Source organism: Sturnus vulgaris, chromosome 15 (assembly GCF_052056855.1).
Source record: "Sturnus vulgaris isolate bStuVul1 chromosome 15, bStuVul1.hap1, whole genome shotgun sequence".
In the NCBI taxonomy this organism is placed as follows: Eukaryota; Metazoa; Chordata; class Aves; order Passeriformes; family Sturnidae; genus Sturnus; species Sturnus vulgaris.
Window position 1 is genome coordinate 6,769,198 of NC_142257.1, and position 16,973 is coordinate 6,786,170.

General features: G+C 53.5%; 1 protein-coding gene across 1 annotated transcript; it reads right to left on the reverse strand.

The window, feature by feature from the left end:
- Positions 1-2,447: 2,447 nt before the first annotated feature.
- CDX1 (caudal type homeobox 1) lies at positions 2,448-14,470 on the reverse strand. The gene is made up of 3 exons (XM_014886942.2): positions 14,044-14,470; positions 2,868-3,013; positions 2,448-2,654 (listed from the first exon to the last, which is right to left on the reverse strand). The coding sequence occupies exons 1-3, from the start codon at positions 14,468-14,470 to the stop codon at positions 2,448-2,450; spliced, it is 780 nt and encodes a 259-aa protein (XP_014742428.1).
- Between the last annotated feature and the right edge of the window lie 2,503 nt (positions 14,471-16,973).

The following is a 16,973-nucleotide window of genomic DNA, read 5'->3' on the forward strand; positions in this document are numbered from 1 at the left end:
CAGCCCATCAACAGCCATAAAATGAGATTAGAGACCAGGAGGCACCAATGGGAGGCGGCCACATCCGTGGGCAGCTGGCCTTGTTCTTTGGCCTCTGCCAGCCCAACAATGGCCTCACCCTCTCCCCTCTGTCTCCGGTGCTGGGAGTTTGCAGACATCATGTCACCCAGCACTGCCATCCCTCTTGGTGCCAAAGGAATGAGATGTGGCAGTGCCATGCCATGATACGAGCCATGCCGCTGCCAGCAGTGCCCCTGTGGGACAGGCACACCATGTGCTACAGGGACAAGGCTGCTGCCTCAAGACACCCTTCCCAACCCTGGCTGTGCCCAGGAGCATTGACACCACATCCTCCCCTGCCACAGCACCACGGGCCAGGAATGACAGCAACAAACCTGTGTCACACAGGATCCCTGCTTGTTTTTATTTTCATTGATGCCTAAAAAATAAAAAGGAAAACCAGTTCTGCCTTATATACACAAAAACTGAGCTGAAGTCCTGAGTTGATGCAAACATTTCTCCTCATCACCGAGCGCACCTGGTAACAGTGGCCATGGGAAGTGTCACTGGCAGGAGGGAGACCCAAAGCCTTTGAGGGCTGGAGAGAGCGGTGGACACAGTGGGATAACAGGGACCCACCTGTAAAAGCCACAGCACACCTGGGGACTTTGTGTTCTAGGGGCTGGGAGTGGTGCGGGCTGGCAGTGGACAGTGTGGCCAAGGGATGCTGTTTTGGTTTAGGGTAAATTTGGGTGGAAAATTTTGAACGGAGTTTTTTTAGGAAATAGATTTAACCAGTTCCTCCCCCAGATGGGGAAAATATAGAACTGCAGAACTTAATATTCAACACTAACAGAACAGATTGGGGATAGGAGTATTATAAAGTTACTCTAAGACAAAAAGTAAAAGCAGTGTCAGGTGGGATATGAGGGTTTGATTGGGTGGTCTTCGGGGAGCAGGGACACGTCTGCTGCTCCATCTTCCCAGAGCTTGGAGAGAAAATGCTGAGAAACGTCACACAAGCCACCAGGCAAGGCTCATGCTCCCTCATCCCTGTCTTGGCATTCAGAACTGCAGCTGAGGAGCCGTGGTGCAGCCCTGAGGAGTCACAGACCCTCCTGTGTCCCAGCTGTGCCCCAGCTGTGCCCCACTGGCCTTTGGGGTTGCTGAAACTGGGCTGTACATTAACCTGGGTCTATACAGTGGTCAAGACTCAGCAGGATAAAGGGACTTCTCAGCTGCAGTTCACCAGTAGTAATGGATGGGGTTTAGCTAACTGGCCTAGGGAACACAGTGGGTGAGAGGGAGTGCAGTGCATGGAGGAGCAGGGAGACAGGGAGGACAAAATCTATAGTCCTGCAATCTGTAGTTTTAAAGAAAATAGGAAAAGAAATGCTTCTCTGTCTTTCTGAAAACCACCTCTCCATCACCTAACACCAGGGCGCATGCAAGTCATTTCTTGCATGCCTGAGGAGGCTCCTGCCCACCTGGCAGCAGCTCCTGGTGCTTTGAGTTACTGTGCTCCCTTGGACCATCACCCAAAGCTCTCCCAGTATTGCCCTTCTGGAAAGCCTGGGGCTGGTTCTTGGACCCTGTTCTGACGGCAAACCTTCCATTCTCCTTCCCTTCCCCATGGAAGGGCTCAGCAGGGTGATCTGCCCCAAATGTGCCAGTCAGGCTCCTTTCTACCCTCTCCCCGTGCTCCAGGTGGAGGATGGCTGCAGTGCCACCTTGCCATGGCACAGCCAGGGGAACCAGGACTGCCAGAGATGCCTCCTCTGTGTGGCTGCTGGGGCAGGGCTGGGGATGCAGGTTTGGGCACTGCCAGGGTCACTGGGGGCAAGGGTGGGGATGTTCAGGTACTCTTGTAAAGGATGTGCTCCAGCTCGCCACGATCACCGTGGTTTGAAGGGCTCCCATGTCACGTCCTTCAGCAGAGGGTCTTGCCTGGTTCCCAGAGTCCAACTTCCTCTGCCCTCCTCCCTTCCTGGGAGACCAGCTCAGCAGAAATTAATTTTGCCTTGAGTCCAGCCAGGTCTTTTTTCTATTTCAGTCTTGTTCGAACTGCCAAAAGCACCAGGCAGCTGGATTGCCAGGAACACCAAAGGAAGCACCTGGAGCACCATAGGAAAGCCCTCCTCCACTGTCACCCCCTTCCTTCTGCTGACATCAGGACCTTGCTGTGGGCTACAAAGACCAGAGACCAAACCAGTGTGTGGTTCCTATGGGAGAGCAGTACCTAACCCATGTTTTTTACACAGGGGAGAGACCACCAGTCCCTTGGGAAGGCCCCAGTGGCACCTGGCCCAGCCTCGCTGTCTGCCCTATTGGTTCAGCCAGGGACAGTCATGTCTTTGGGAAGGGGCTGTCACCCTTCAGAGCACATGGGCTGGCAGGGCTCTGCTGCATAGTGCTTTTCTCTTGGGGTCTGTAGCTGGTGAAGAGGGTTAAGGCATGAATTCTTCCTTGATCGTCAGTGGAGATGAGGAGACGAGGTTGGGGGCGTTGCTGCTGCAGAGGCCTCCGATGGGTCCCAGGGTGCTGACAGCTGGTGGGGTCGGCGTGGTGGTGCTGGTGGGCTGGCTCTGCTGCTGCAGCTTCTTCTTGTTCACCTTCCTCTCCTTTGCCCTCCGATTCTGAAACCAGATTTTCACCTGCAGAAAGGAAAAGACGGCAATGAAGAGATGAGGATGGATGCTGGCAAGGACGGCAACCCCCAGTCCCCACGGGGCAGGGAGGGCATCCCAAAGTTTGGAAAGGAAGGGATGTCTGTGGAGCAAGGTGGGGCCTCTCTAACTGCACCATGGCCCTTCCCCATCCCCATCTCCACGCAGGACAGGGTTTTCCCGGGACACTGCAGCACTGACCTGCCGTTCAGTGAGCCCCAGGGCTGCAGCCAGCTCAGCCTTGCGGCGGATGGTGATGTAGCGGCTGTAGTGGAACTCCTTCTCCAGCTCCAGGCGCTGGTGGTCCGTGTATACCACCCGGTACTTGTCTTTTGTCCTGGTCTTGCCTGGCAGAGAGAGCAGAGTGGGGGGTGAGCCTAGAGGGGAAGGAGGGGAGCAGTGGGATGGAAGGAGCATCCCCAAGGGCACGTAGGAGACACACAACCACCTGTGGAGAGCTCAGGAGAAACATGGCAATGCCCTGGGGACCAGTGGGAAAGAGAATGAGGAGGCTCCTACTGGCATTAACATCCTTCCTGTTCTGCACAAGAGTGTTTCTTCTTGTTGGGAAGCACCTAGGCTTTGGTGGAATTGCTTGGTGGAAAGAGCAGGAGGGATTCAGAGGTGCCCCAGGAAGATGGACCATAAATCCCCAGTATCATAACACAGGGTCCCTTAGAAGAACAGAGCTGCAAGTCTTGTGATGGGCTGAGGAGAGGCTGCCTGGCAGGGCTAAGGAAAGCCCAGTTCTTTTTCTAGGAAGCCCCAGATCAAGGTGCCATCACTTGAATGTGCATGGATTAGAAGAGGAGAAGGACAGAAAATCCTGTAATGGCCACATTTCTCTGCCACCTAGAGGGTCACTCTCCTTCTCCCTGTACAGAGCTAAGACAGAGGGCAGTGCTTTAGGTGCAGTCTTTAAAGATGCACTGGAGAAAGCTCACATGATGCCTAAGCACTTCTGGCTCCATGGGCCAGGGGTGTTTGGCCAAAGCCAGCCTGAATCTCTCCTTGGTCCTCCCAGATATGGAGTGAGCTTGAGGCCATCAGGCCCCATCATGTCTGTGCACACAGATGCACATCCCATGGGTCTGCAAACAGCTCCTGCTGCTTTCTTGCAGAAAAATACAGTCAAATGTTGTCTCTTCCTAAGTTCCCTTGTTATTCCACAGACACAGGATGAGCTGTGGAAATCTGCCTGGGCTGTGGGGGGGCAGGTGGCACTCAGAGGGAGGATGCCCATGCCTGGCAGTTTGCTGACAAGTTCCTGGTGTTTTCCTCTGCAGAAGAGCCCATAGGCAGGGAATAAACACAGCTGTGAACATTTGCTTCTCCACCCGAAATTACAAAATCCTGTTCCAGGGAGTCGAGAGGGATGATGCCTGGCCATTTGTTTGTATGGCAGACGTGTTTCCCTATCTTCTCCTGAATTTCTGATGCTGAGAGCAGTGCTGCTATGGGGAGGAGTGGGAGCAAGCTCAGAACAGCTCCATGGATTTCCCTGGGGCTGCCCTGGGTATATCAGCATGGACAAGATACTGCACACCACTGCTGCAGATGTGCAGAAAGGGATTTCTAGTGACCCAGCAACCTACATAACCGTGCTTGCAGCCTGGTTCTGCCAGGAAAGGGGATCTTTGTTCGCCTGCCATCCTGTTCATCAGTTCTCCCTAACGAGTCCTTTGCACATCCAGCTCTTTGGACCAAATCAGTTGGACACTGGGCAGTCTCAGCAATACAATTAAATTCTGACACCATCTGAGTGAAAGCAGGAGTTTAGGTGGTGCAGAGGAAAACTGGGCTCTAGACACTCTAATAAGACATCAGAGAACATCCACAGAGCAAAACCCCAACTTCCAGGCTGTAAATCAGTTTGTCAACCAGCTCAGTTTTATTTTTGCTTTCCCATTGCAAGGAGATGGAGACATTCCTAAGCCACCTCTTATGCTGAAACTTAAATGCAAAAGAGTTCAAGATAGGACAAAACATGGCCACAGAGTAGTGCAGGTGGGAGAGGGGTTCCTTTGCAGCATCACATGGGATGGAAGAAAGCAGCTGGTTTTCTCCTGAATAAGCAGGAGCCACAAGGATCCAGCTCATGGCATTGACCACTGAGCAAACCAAGTGTGGGAGCAGGAGTGGGAGCAAGCAAGACCTGGGATGGGCATGGAAGGCATCTCACCCTGCTGGGACTTGATGCTGGCACTCCCAGGCACACAAGCAGTAGTCACTCAAGTTAGCACTCAGTTTCCATGACTATGCCACTGTCTGTGTCCTCCTGCCATTGCTGCTGGCACAGGCTCAGCACAGTGTGAGCAGACTGATGGCTGAGGGTCTCAGCACAGTGCCCAAGTAGCACTGAAGCTCTCCAGTGATCCATGGAAGAGGGAAGGAGCTCAGCAAGGCTGCAATATGACCAGGAATAGAACCAGAGCTCCAGCACCAGGGCAGGACTTCAGCCACTAACTCATATTTGAGGGATGTGGTGAATTCAGTGAATGTTTCAGAGTGGGGAGCCCAGCTTGTCCCAGGGCTGGTCAGAAGCAAACACCTAATCCATCCTCACCATCATCAGGTCAAACCTGAGCATACCACACAGGATGAAAAAAGGGTAAAAAAGGTTAGTTTGATTGAGCAAGCTGTTTGTGGAATATCTGCAGAGACAGGGCTGAAATGCAGAGATTCTGTGTGCAAGGGGTGTAGGGCAGCTTTGCCTGGCACTTGTCTCCTATCTGGCACACATCAGCTGTGACAGCTCCAAACAAAACTCCCCACGGGGGACTCTGCTGGGATGGAGTGATGCTGGGGACACCCAGCCCACTCAGGATCTGCACCCTGCCCTCACCCTTCCTCAGGGCCCCTGTCTGTCTCTGGGGTCACTGCTGCCTCTCGCCGCCCTGCAGGGGAAGGGTTCACCGGCACCAAAAGAACTTCTGCACCCCAGCCCAGGAGGGACCTGTGCTGAATCTGCAAACACAGCAATTCCCAAGAAGCTACAGAATAAACCAGATGCTCCAGTAGAGATTTATGCGAGGTTTAGCAGCTCCATGAGAAATTGGGCTCCCTCTGGCTGCTCCAGGCTCAGGGGATCCTGCAAGATTTTTTGTTTCTCATAGATTTCTCTCTTTTTATTTTTTTCATTTGAAAGAAAAAGAGTTATTATCTCTAAAGAGATAATAACTTTAAAATAGTCTTACTTGCAATGTTTTTATTTGAATACCAGTGTTTGGACAAAAGGAACACCTGGAAAGTGAAGGAGTTGACAGATAGAGTAAAAAAAATAAAGACAAGAAATAAGGCAGTTTGTGAATATCACATATGCCATGAATTTCAGTAGGAATTATTATTTCCTGCTGCAGCTGTAAATAGATCCATCACAGCCAGTTCTTTGTTATTCCTTTTTCATCCTTCATCCTGGATGGAGGCTGGGCTTTGCCTCTGGGCTGGCATAGCCATCACTGGGTGAGCTGGGCACCAGGCTCAATATCAGTATCAATATCATCACTTGCTGCTCAATATCAGGTATGAAAGACTCAAAACAGGAGGCTGACAACCAAGCCAGAGATGGAAAGTTATTCACCTCCACTAATTGCTGGTTTCGGATGTTTGCTGAATTCAGGGATGTACTGTGGGTGATTCACAAGGAAAAGAAAAGGATTTGCAAGAAATACTATTGACAATGAATAATTCAACTACCTTGAATATGAATGCTGGGTTACACTTAACTCTCTCCTGGAGACTTTTTATGGCTCTGTGAAAAGAAAGAGGAAATTCGGGACAAGCCAATCCGGTTCCTTTATGGGGGACCCCTCGTGCCTATGGCCAAACAGGAATGGAACTGCTCCTGCATTTCCAGCCAAGCCTGGCAAAGCTGAAACAGGCTGTCCCATGGCTGCTGCCCCAGGAGGAAGTGTGGATGTGGTGCAGAGGGGGTGCCAGCACAGCTGTTAGCCCCTTCCAACCCTGCTATGCATTTACAGCCCCTCCCGCTTGTCCCCGAAGGACCAGGCAAAGGACCTGCTTGGACAGGCAAATGCAGCCATCCATGGGGCCAGTGGGAATGGCTTCGGCTTTGGGATCAAGGCAGGGCCAATGACAGCGTGGGGAGAGGGTATCGTTACCACGGTTAATGTATAACCCTAATAGCACTCACCTGAGCCATGATTAGATAAGGGAATAGCTTTAATGTGCTGTGCAAACCCCAAGGGACGCGCTCCCCAGTGTGCACGCACACACACGGGGGGATGGAGTCCTGACCCCAGCCTGGATTCACTCCCCACAGCCCTGCCCCATAACAGGGATACCAGAGCTCCTGCTCTGGGCTGGATCGGGAGCCTGGCAGGGTAAGGGAAAACCAAAGTGGATCCTGTGCCCACCATCCCAAGCTCTCTCCCCTCATAGCCACAGTGGAGGCTGCCAGGAAGGGGGTATTTCACCATCCTTTGGCCTGCCCAAAGGATGGCTTTAAGTAAAAAACTATGCCCTGAAAACCCTAACAGACTGAGAATATGGACATCGTGAGACTGGTGCTGAGCTGCTCTAAGAACAGCTGGGAAGGGGCTGGTTCAAACCAGGGAGGAAAGAGACTGTGGGGTGGCAGTGGCACCCAGGGTGGAGGTGGAGCAAAAGCTGGCATGTTATGGGGGGATCAGCCCAGCTCCAAATGGAGGCTCCCCATCCGTGGGACACATTCCTCCCAGCCACAGCAGGAGCATCACAGCTGCCAGGAGCATAAACTGCAGTGCTTTTCTAAAAGTCTCTTTTTCACAGGTCAAAGCAGCTCAAAATTACCACAACCACAAACTCTGGCTCTGTGAGAAGCTGCTGTGCAGCCATCAGGGCTCTGGCCAGGGAAGCTGGGGTACGGCAGCCCTGACCCACTGGCTGGAGTCACTGACATGAGAGTCCATGGTAGTGACAGCTGTTGCACTCCACAGCAGAGACCCCAAGGCCTGGGACACACTGGATGCTGCTTTGTAGAGGAGGTGCTGGCCGTGGGGATGGAGACATTGCTGCCAGGTTGCCTCAGCAGCTCTCATGCCTTGCTCTGTGCTGGCTCCTTGTGCTCCCAGAGCCATCCTGCCTGATCCCATCTTCCTGGCTGTGCTCTAGCCCCACACTGGCTCCATCTGTACAGCCTTGTCTGCCCATCTGTCTGTACGGGGAGCCTGGTCCCACACTATCTGATGGCATTACAGTATTAAATGCTGAAAAACATCAGGTGTAAAGTCCTGTCACCACAGAGCACCTGGGAAGGAACTGGTCCATACTGGAGGTAAAGTGCAGCAAGACAAGACATAAGGCTGTCCCCTTCATGTGGGTGCTTCATCTCCATAATAAAGCTGCTTCATTCTGAATGAGCAGCATCTACTTGCAAAGAGGACAAAATCCTACCATCCCAGAGGAATCAGTGCTCTATCAGGATCTAGCATTTCTCTGCAGGGAAAGGACCAAGGAAAACTTCCCTCATCCCCAACAGAGCTAAGGCAATGCAATAGCTGGAAAAACTGGGGCATACAGTCCAGAGTCAGAGCCATGAGATTCCCTGGACAGCTTAACCCCCAGTCCTTCTGCAGCTCCATGGGGGTAAATCCCCCTCACAACTCCACAAAACTGAGGACAGCCAGCAGAGAAACGCCCCATGACAGAGACCCCAGCCCCAGGAAAGGTCTGAGGTCGGCTCCTAAAGCTCAGGAACCTCCAGGCTGACTGGAGCCACCCTCATCTGGCAGCCAGATGTGCTCCAGCTGCCTGCGTGCAGAGGGGTCCCTCTGCCGAGCAGCATGGATGGGAGCCGCCCTGCCCAGAACTGATGCTGAGACTCGGGACAGACAGCCCAGCCCATGTCACCATCCCTAAACCGACTGGAAACGGGAACCCCAAAGTCGGCACTGCTGGTGGCAAGGGCTGAGCCTCTGATGCCCTCTCTGTTCAGCCGCTCCCCACACTCATTTTTCCCCCTTCTTTCCCCTCCATCTCCAGCCGCTCCAAAACACCCACGCTTCTCTGTGGCCTGGGGAGGGGGGGATAAACCCGAGCCCCTCACATTCCCTGAGTGCTGGGAACCAGCAGCTCACGGTTTTCACAAGCCTTCCCCTTCCCTGCATACTTCAACATCCTCAGCTATTTTTCCTTTGCCGCAGGAAGCAGAGGAGTGATGGATGGGACGCCCGACACACCGGAGCCATGTGGCTTGTTTCATCACAGCCAGGGAGAAACGACCCCCTCTGTAGGGCAATCCTTAGGAAATCCCTGCCTGACATCATTCCTCTGCCAGAATGCATTGCATTTAGACAACGACTGGGTGTCAAAATCTGGGTGAGAGGAGCCACACATCCTCTCTGCACATATTTAATGTCTCAGTGGTGTGGAAGGAGGGAATGCTGGATGAATCCTCACTGAATGGACTCTGCCAAAGCTCCCCCATCTCTACTCAGCATTGGAAAAATGGGCACTTGAGACATCAGGGTTGAGGCAGGACTCATCTTGGAGTCTGAGGGCCCTGCCAAGAAGGCCAGCAATGTTCCTACATCCAGGGTAGCTCTCTCCATGGTGGTTCACCTCACACAACCTGAATATTTCTTCCTGGTGCCAAAGGCTTCAGAGTAAGCTGCAATTCTCCCACGTGCACCAGGTAGCAATAAAACCTGGTTCAATTTGGTATGGTGAGCACTGGAAGCATTTCATTTGCCAAACTGCACCTCTTGACCCAATGGCTCTCTGGTCTCCTGCTCACTGAGGATCAAGCTCTGTGTTCCCTAAAAACTTTGCTCTAAGTGTGAGTGTGTGGCTGTGGAATGCATGCTTGGGGTTGTGGCCCCAGCAGAGCTCAAGGCAGAGCCCAGGCTTGGTGCACGGCACAGTCAGGCAGGGCAGTCCTGCTGCCAGGAAAAGGCAGAAACACCTGGTCAAAGAGCTGGATTTGGAGAGTGCAGACTGGTGCACAGGAGCACAGGCTGGCCCTGGCTGAGTTTTACACAGCCAGCACAGTGGGACAAGAACAGAGCTGCACCCACATCCACACCCATTGGTGAGGACACCCCTCCTGGTAGCCTCATCCTCCTCCCAGGAGGTGCAGACCCCAAGGGGATGCAGAGCAGATGCCTGGTGCTGCAGCAAGCTGGTGATTCCCCATCCCAACCCCATGTTCTTGGACATGAACAACACAACCAGAGGCCCTTCATCCCCAGGGGCAGTAGCCTGTAGTTGGGTGTTGGGGCAAGTCTTTCCCAGCCCCGCAGTGATTCAATCCTTTATTTTGGCAAATGGCAAATTCCTTCAGTTGTTCCCGTGTTTTATGAGTGCTGAGCTGAGCGCCAGCCTGGCTCCTGTGCTGGGTCAAAGAGCGCAGCAGCGCGGGAGGACGGGGAGCGCCGGGTGACACACGGGCTGCTGCACACGTGGGGAGAACACAGCCCCGTCCAGAACGTCACCTCACTCCCTGATCCAGCCCTGATCCAGCTCATCCCAGCCTGCCATCTGGCTCGATGTGGCTCATCTGCAGCAGGAGGAGGAGGGCAGCAAGGCAGTGGGGGTCCTATATGGACACCAGGGTTCCTCTCCCCCTTTGCAGCCCCATCCTTGCCATGGGGCAGTGTGGGGGAAGGATCTAGCCCCTTATCCAAGCAATCACAGAGCTAACAGGACTGGAGTGAGTGTCCTTGAAAGGTCCCCTATGGGAAACATCTGTCATTGGCCAGAGGTTTAAAGTGTCCCTCTGCTAATCCCGGGGTATTAGCCAGCCAAGCCCATCACGTAGGTACTGCCAGTGCTCCAGGGAAGCCCTTTTTGTTCAAGGAAAGTCAATTCTAGGAAAGTTTGAGAGGCCTGTACCTTGGCCAGCAGGCTAAGCAGTCAACAAACCCAGCTGGGGCCAGGAGCAGGTTGTGGGTTAATAATTCAAAGGAAGAAGACTGATGGGGCCCAACACAACCCTGAGTGTCCCAGTGAGGGAAAGGGGCTCACAGGGAATGAGCACGTCCTAAAGAGAGGCTCCCCATGCAGGGACTAACCAGGGAAATGCACTGTCCTCCAGCCAGCACCATCATCCCAAAACATACCAAGCATGGCATGAATCCCAGCAGTCCAGGGAAAATATTTCTGTCTCATTATTGGGATTTTCCCTCTTTCCCCCAGTGTTCATGGGCCCCACTAGGAAAATAAACAGAGCTGGAGAACTGACCTAGAAAAAATAAAACTGAGATGGAAAACTGCATGCCCAGCCAATCACCACATGCTCAGAGCATCACTGTTTGCTTTCCATCACCCCAAAACCTGTGTGGGCACCACGGGCCTTGGTACCACACGAAGTCCTGAGCACATTTGCCTCTGCAAGGGATGCTCCAATTGCACTTTCACTTGCAATATTTAGCACTGCAGCCCCTGTTCAATTAGTGACCTAAAAGCCAGACCCGAGGCAGTATCTGAGGATTTGCATGACTAACAAGCAGAGGGTGAATTTCAAAGTTCAGCCAGCCCAGCTTCCAGCCACCTTCCTGAGCTTTTTACAAACCTTGGGTGCAATTCACAGGGAAGTTTGCAAATAATTGTGAATAAGGAGGAAGCATGAGGCTCTGACATGCTGCTAGTGAAAATTTTATGAGCAGAAAAGGAGGTGACATTGGAGAGAGAAATGAGGCCTGGGGACATCTTCCAGCTCGGTTCCCTCTAACTCCCAATTCCCAGTGACTGGCATTGCAATCCCTCGTGCTGCTGGGTTACCTCAGCCCAGCCAGGAGAAACACACATGAATGTAGCAACAGGTACAGAAAATCACCCCACTGTAATGCCTGACTCTGCAGTGAGTCACTGGGAGATTTCTCATTGATTTTTCTTAAGCTCTGGATCACATTTTTCAGAAGTGCCCAACACACTCATATTCCCTGCACAACACTTTATTTTACTACCACACAGCTCTTCCCCAAAAGCTTTCAAACTATGGCCAGGAGCTGTTCATATGAGCCAAGACAGAAAGGGAACATTCATTTACAACCCTCTGAAGTATTATGATTTATAGCATTCACAATGAGACTGTTGATATTTATAGCAGAAAACTCCATGTATTCATTTCCTATTCTCACTGCAGTGAGATGAGAGTTTATCAATCCAGACTGATTAAAGTCAAGTTCATTGATTTCAATAAAATGATTCATCTAAGAACTTCACCCTTATCTATGTCAAATCCATCTCTGCCCTACTCTCTTTCAAGCTTAATGAAGACTTTTATTTAAAGGGCAGCCCTGGAAAACACCAACTGCATCTCCCAGCTCATGGTCCCACCATGGCCAAATCCTGTAGTGCCTTGGCAGCAGCACTGGGCTTGGACCCAGCAGAGGTGCAAGGACAGGTCTTTAATCTGTGGGTAACTTAGAAAAGGAGCTTACTGGTCATCCATCCTAAGGAAACCATCCCAAGAAAGGGCCTTTCACCCCTGCATCACTCTGGTGGGGCTGGGACAGCTCCTGTGTGTGAGAGGAACAGGGCTGGTTTATTTGCTCCTTTGTATGTATTTGATCTAAGAGATACAAACTAAGCAACTAATGATATTTTTCCAGAATTCAATCAACTCAATTGTCGTTTAACTCAATCAGAGGCACTTTCAAGCTCCTGTTTTATCTTGGCCTCACTGCTGGGTGTAAACTCATGACCTTGATTCAGAGGAGAGGTGTGCTGATGGCTTTCCTTCCCCATTCATTTTCCCTCCCACCTTTCTTCTCAGAAGAAACCAAGATATTCAGACCTACAAAACCAGCAGAAGTGGAAGGGTCCCCGCTGCAGGGGAGGGCTGCACATCACATTTCCCCTTCGACCCTGGGCAGAGGAAAGCCCTCAGGCCTGGCATGCCTGTGGGTCTCCATCGCTGCATCTGGAGGGAAGCATTTTTCCTAAATAGTTACATTCAGTGCTTAAAACGGGACAGGAAATACCAGCCTGCCTCTCCCTCCTCTTTCCAGTCTGGGGCTGGGTTTTTTTCCATTTATCGGGATGTTCTGCCTGCTTCACTGCAGACACTGGTCCCCATCCCTGTCACACAGATTCTGGGAATACAAGTAGGTATTTTCCGTGCTGGAAGACCCCCGACACCTCTGCAGAAGACCCTTACATGGCTCTTGGCCACTGAGAATAGTTCAGAGCCAAAAACAAGCCAAAAACTGGAGGCACTTTGCAAACAGAGAGCTCAGGCTCTGATTCCAGGTATATAGGGCAGCAGGAACTTAAAGCAAACTCGCCCTAGAGAGATGCCCACAGCCACTCCTGTAGTGAGTTTGGCCCCAGCAGTGCTCTGAGGAGCTCATGGCCAGCATGGAGAGGGAGAAGGGTGGCAGGTTCAGGCAAGCCCCATGGGTCCTGCTGGGAAGGGTCCAGGCTGGGAAGATGAAAGGGTGAGGGTAGGTCAGGACAAAGGGCCCGCACCTCACCTCACTGCCAAAGGAGCCGGCCACCATCTCCATGACAAAGAGAAGTCCTTGTCAATTTGGGCTGGCCCCAAGGGGGATCTGCCCACCGCCTTTGAAGTGGGCAGCAGGGCGGAGAGGGGGCTGGGGTGACCCAGACGCTTCCCCCAGGTCAGGAGTTCAGCGGGGACAGGACCCTGGGGACAGCCTATGACCACTCGGTGCCCAGGCCAGAGGTAATCACAGGAACCAGGGCACCCTTTCCTCCAGAGCCGGGCACGCACTGACCGTGCACCTGCAGCACCCAGAGCCACCCTCCATGTGGCACTGTCCCCAGGGCACACACAGTGCCCCTCACACACACACACCACGCACCACACCGTCCTCCTCACAGCACCCTGCACACACACACCAAGCACATCACCTCCCCAGACACACCTGGTGGCACTGCCTGTACACACACACTCCTCATGGTGCCCTGCACACTCACACGGAGCCTGCAGCACCTCGCTGAATCCACCTTGCCCATGCACACAGCATGGATGTACACAAGCTCCTTCCCTGCACACGCACACATCTTTGGGCACCTTGCACACACACACAGACCATACACAGGCTCTCACACAGCCAGCCCACACTCTCATGTACAGCCACAGCCCCATACTCTCACCCTTGCACTTTTGAGACCCCTCATCCAACACTCCCCCAGTCTTGGGGGTCTCTGGCTCTGTCCATCCTACCCCAGTGACCAGTTGGGGAAAAGGATTTTCCAGCGATACAAGCCCATGTGCCAGTGTGGAAGGACAGCACCCTCCCTGCCCATCCTCAGCCCCTGCCACCTCAGATCTCCCCTGCTCTTTGAGGACTGGGTGTCTTGCCAAGGGCAGGCCAAGCTTGCTGTCCCTCTGGCAGTCCCCACAGAGCAGGATCCGGCCCTGCAGGACTCCAAGGCCAGGGATCCTCTGCTCTGGGGGTTTCCTTACCGTTGTTGCTGGTGCTGGGAATGCTGCGCCTCATCCACTCATACGGGGTGCGTCTCTGGGCATTAGGGGAGAGCTGGGGGACTGAGCTGCTGATGGGTGGAGGCAGGAGTCCAGAGCCCGGAGGCTGAATGGGATTAAAATCTGGGGGGCTGAATCCAAACTGCCCCGGGCTGGCGGTGGAAGGCGTCGCAGCGGTGCCGTAGGAATGCCAGTCCTCCTTGGCAGGGGTGTAGGGAGAGCCCCAGGCGGCTGCCGGCTGTCCGTGGTGCAGGTCGTTGTTGATCCCCGGCACATGGTGGTAGCTGGCGAAGTCCGAGTACTGCGGTGGCCCCGGCACGTAGTTCTGGGGGTTGAGGTTGAGGCTGGGGTGCCGGACCGGGCTGGGATACATGTTGGTGTCCTTATCCACAAGATATCCCACATACATCTTCCCGGGCGGTCCCCGCGCTCATGCTGCGCTGCCGAGCCGCGGCTGCGGCCGCTTGGGTTTGGCGGGGAGGCGGCCGCCCCTCCTTCGCCACCACTCACCTGGGCGCCTTGGGGAGCCTGTCCTGGGGCCAGGCACCTCCCTGCCCACGGGCTTTTATTGGGCCCAACCTCTCGCAGCATTTGCATTGAAAGGCAGGTTTGCATTTCAAAGTGCAGAAACCCCAGCGGGTGAGGGGGACGAGTTCAAACTTCCCACTCCGACTGCAAGGAGGATGGGGTAGGGGGTGACCCCACGGAGCACCGAGGTCCCTCCAGCCCTTCTGTCACTGTCCCACAGCTGTGCCCTTGCCACCGGACCTGGTCCCTCTGTAGCAGCTGGCTTTGGGGACATTAGGGTGCCGCAGGAGTCCCATGAGGATGCCCCAAGGGACCCCACCACCATCCGTACCCCAGGAACAGGGTGCCTTGGGATGAACCTCTGTATTAAAAGCATACAGGGGACAAGCTGGCCTGTGTGTGTCTGTCATCTGCCCCTTCCCCACGTTGGTGGACACCAAACTCTTGCTCTGAATGGCATTTTCCTGTGCCCAGTGCCAGCATCCGTCTCTTTGGAAAAGAGGGGCTGGTGGAGCGTCTTGATCTGCATTTCCTTCATCCCAGGGCAAACCCACCCCTCCAATCCTGACAGCAAAGCTCAGCCCAGCCTCAGAGAGCAGGACAGATGGGCAGACTCCATGTGCAGGGAGAATGCCCCCACCATGGACACTGCTGGGAGTACCTGGGCTCACACATCTTCAAGGGGCTCACGGCCCTGCAGCATGGAGGAGTTTCTCACCCATTTTGTCTCTTAAGAAAGCAAATCCATCCCCATATGTTGGGGATAGGGCAAATCAAGCAGAAAGGGGACACTTGTGAAGCCCTGTCTGCCTGCAAGGTGAGAAGTGCCGCCACAAAGACCTCAGCAGCGATCACCCACTCATCACCTGTCAGGTCAGACACACCTGCACTCCAGACGGGGATGAGGGACTGACACAGCCCAGAAGCCCCCACCACTGGCAGCTGGGAATCTCGGCCCCACTGATGTCCCCCTCCCCGCCAGGGTCACACTCCAGCTGCACTGGCCACCACTGCAGCCACAGTTGTCATTTGCAGACTGGCTTTTTCCCCCTCAATCAGAAGCAGAGCCCACAGATGCCCCAGGAGGGTGTTCTGCCTCTGCCTATGTCCTTTTCTCTGCACCAGCCCCTTCCCCTGCTAGAAATGTGAGCAGGGCAAGGATGATCCTCAAGCTCTTGGGACCAAAACAGCCCGGAATTCCACCATACGAAATAAAAAAAAATAAAAAAAAAAAAAATAAATAAAAAAAAAAAAAAAAAAAAAAAAAAAAAAAAAAAAAAAGAGAGCGAGAGAGAGATTAAGGATAACATTGAGGGGAGAGGATAAAATCTCTGTCATGGAGTCTGGACCCTCAGCGGTCTGTGTCAGTCCCAAGAACCTCATCCCATTGGTCTAGCCCCACTTCTACCTGAAACTGGTTGCACATATTCCCCTGTGCTACATCCACTTCCTGCAAGGAGGTGGGTGCCAGGATGAGATGGAGGGGAGATGAGTGGGAGGTGAGGGATCTGGTTTACGAGGACAGAGAAGGGTAAACCCCCAGCAACGGGAAATCACCCCCAGAGCTGGCATCACTTGCGTTCTGCCTCCCCAGACTTGGCATGGCTGGAGGCACCAGGAGAGGAGAGCACTTTGCAGCATCCCCTCTGGGCCCCCAGGGTCCCCAACCCCTTGCTCAGCCTTGTCCCAGGTCCCTCCCTTGTGACAAAGGTGACTGTCATGACCGTCTCACCCAGTGATGATCCCAGCTCACCACTCAGCTCAGATTGCTTGATGTACCCTATAACCCCATCTATCCTGGATTTTTCCCAAGCTCTCAGTACAGCCATGGCTTTGTGTAAAGTACAGAGTCAAGGCCACCCTACTCCTCCTCTTCCTCTCATCAGCAAAGAGGCTTAGGAAGTGGGGGGAAGAAAAAGAACAGAAAATTCCCCCTGAGCAGATGGTGAGAGGTATAGAGGAACCCAGGTCCCATCCCAGGGGTGGCTGCATTTTATGGACTGTGGCTATTCCTGCCACTGGCTGTTTCTTACAGGCAGTGGCAGGGAGCCCAGGCCCCCTTTACCTTTTCCCAGTCTGTGGAGCCAATGCCAAAGGCTCAGGCATCTACTGGGGTCTGGGGCAGCGACCCCCACCCGCATCCTCCCCAGGGGAGCAGGTGACAGGCTTGGCAGGACACAGCATGGCCAGGTGCCCACTGACAGCTGAGCATGATCTTCCTCAGTGTGGGTGAAGGGGACAGGGGAGGATAATTGAGCCATAAAGATCCACCAGCAGTAAGTCCCCTCCTTTTCTTTGACCCATTTGTTACTGGTGGTTATGCTGAGGAGGAGGCAGATGAAGAGTCCTTCATGAGCTCCCCAAGGAGCATCTCAGCTGCTCAG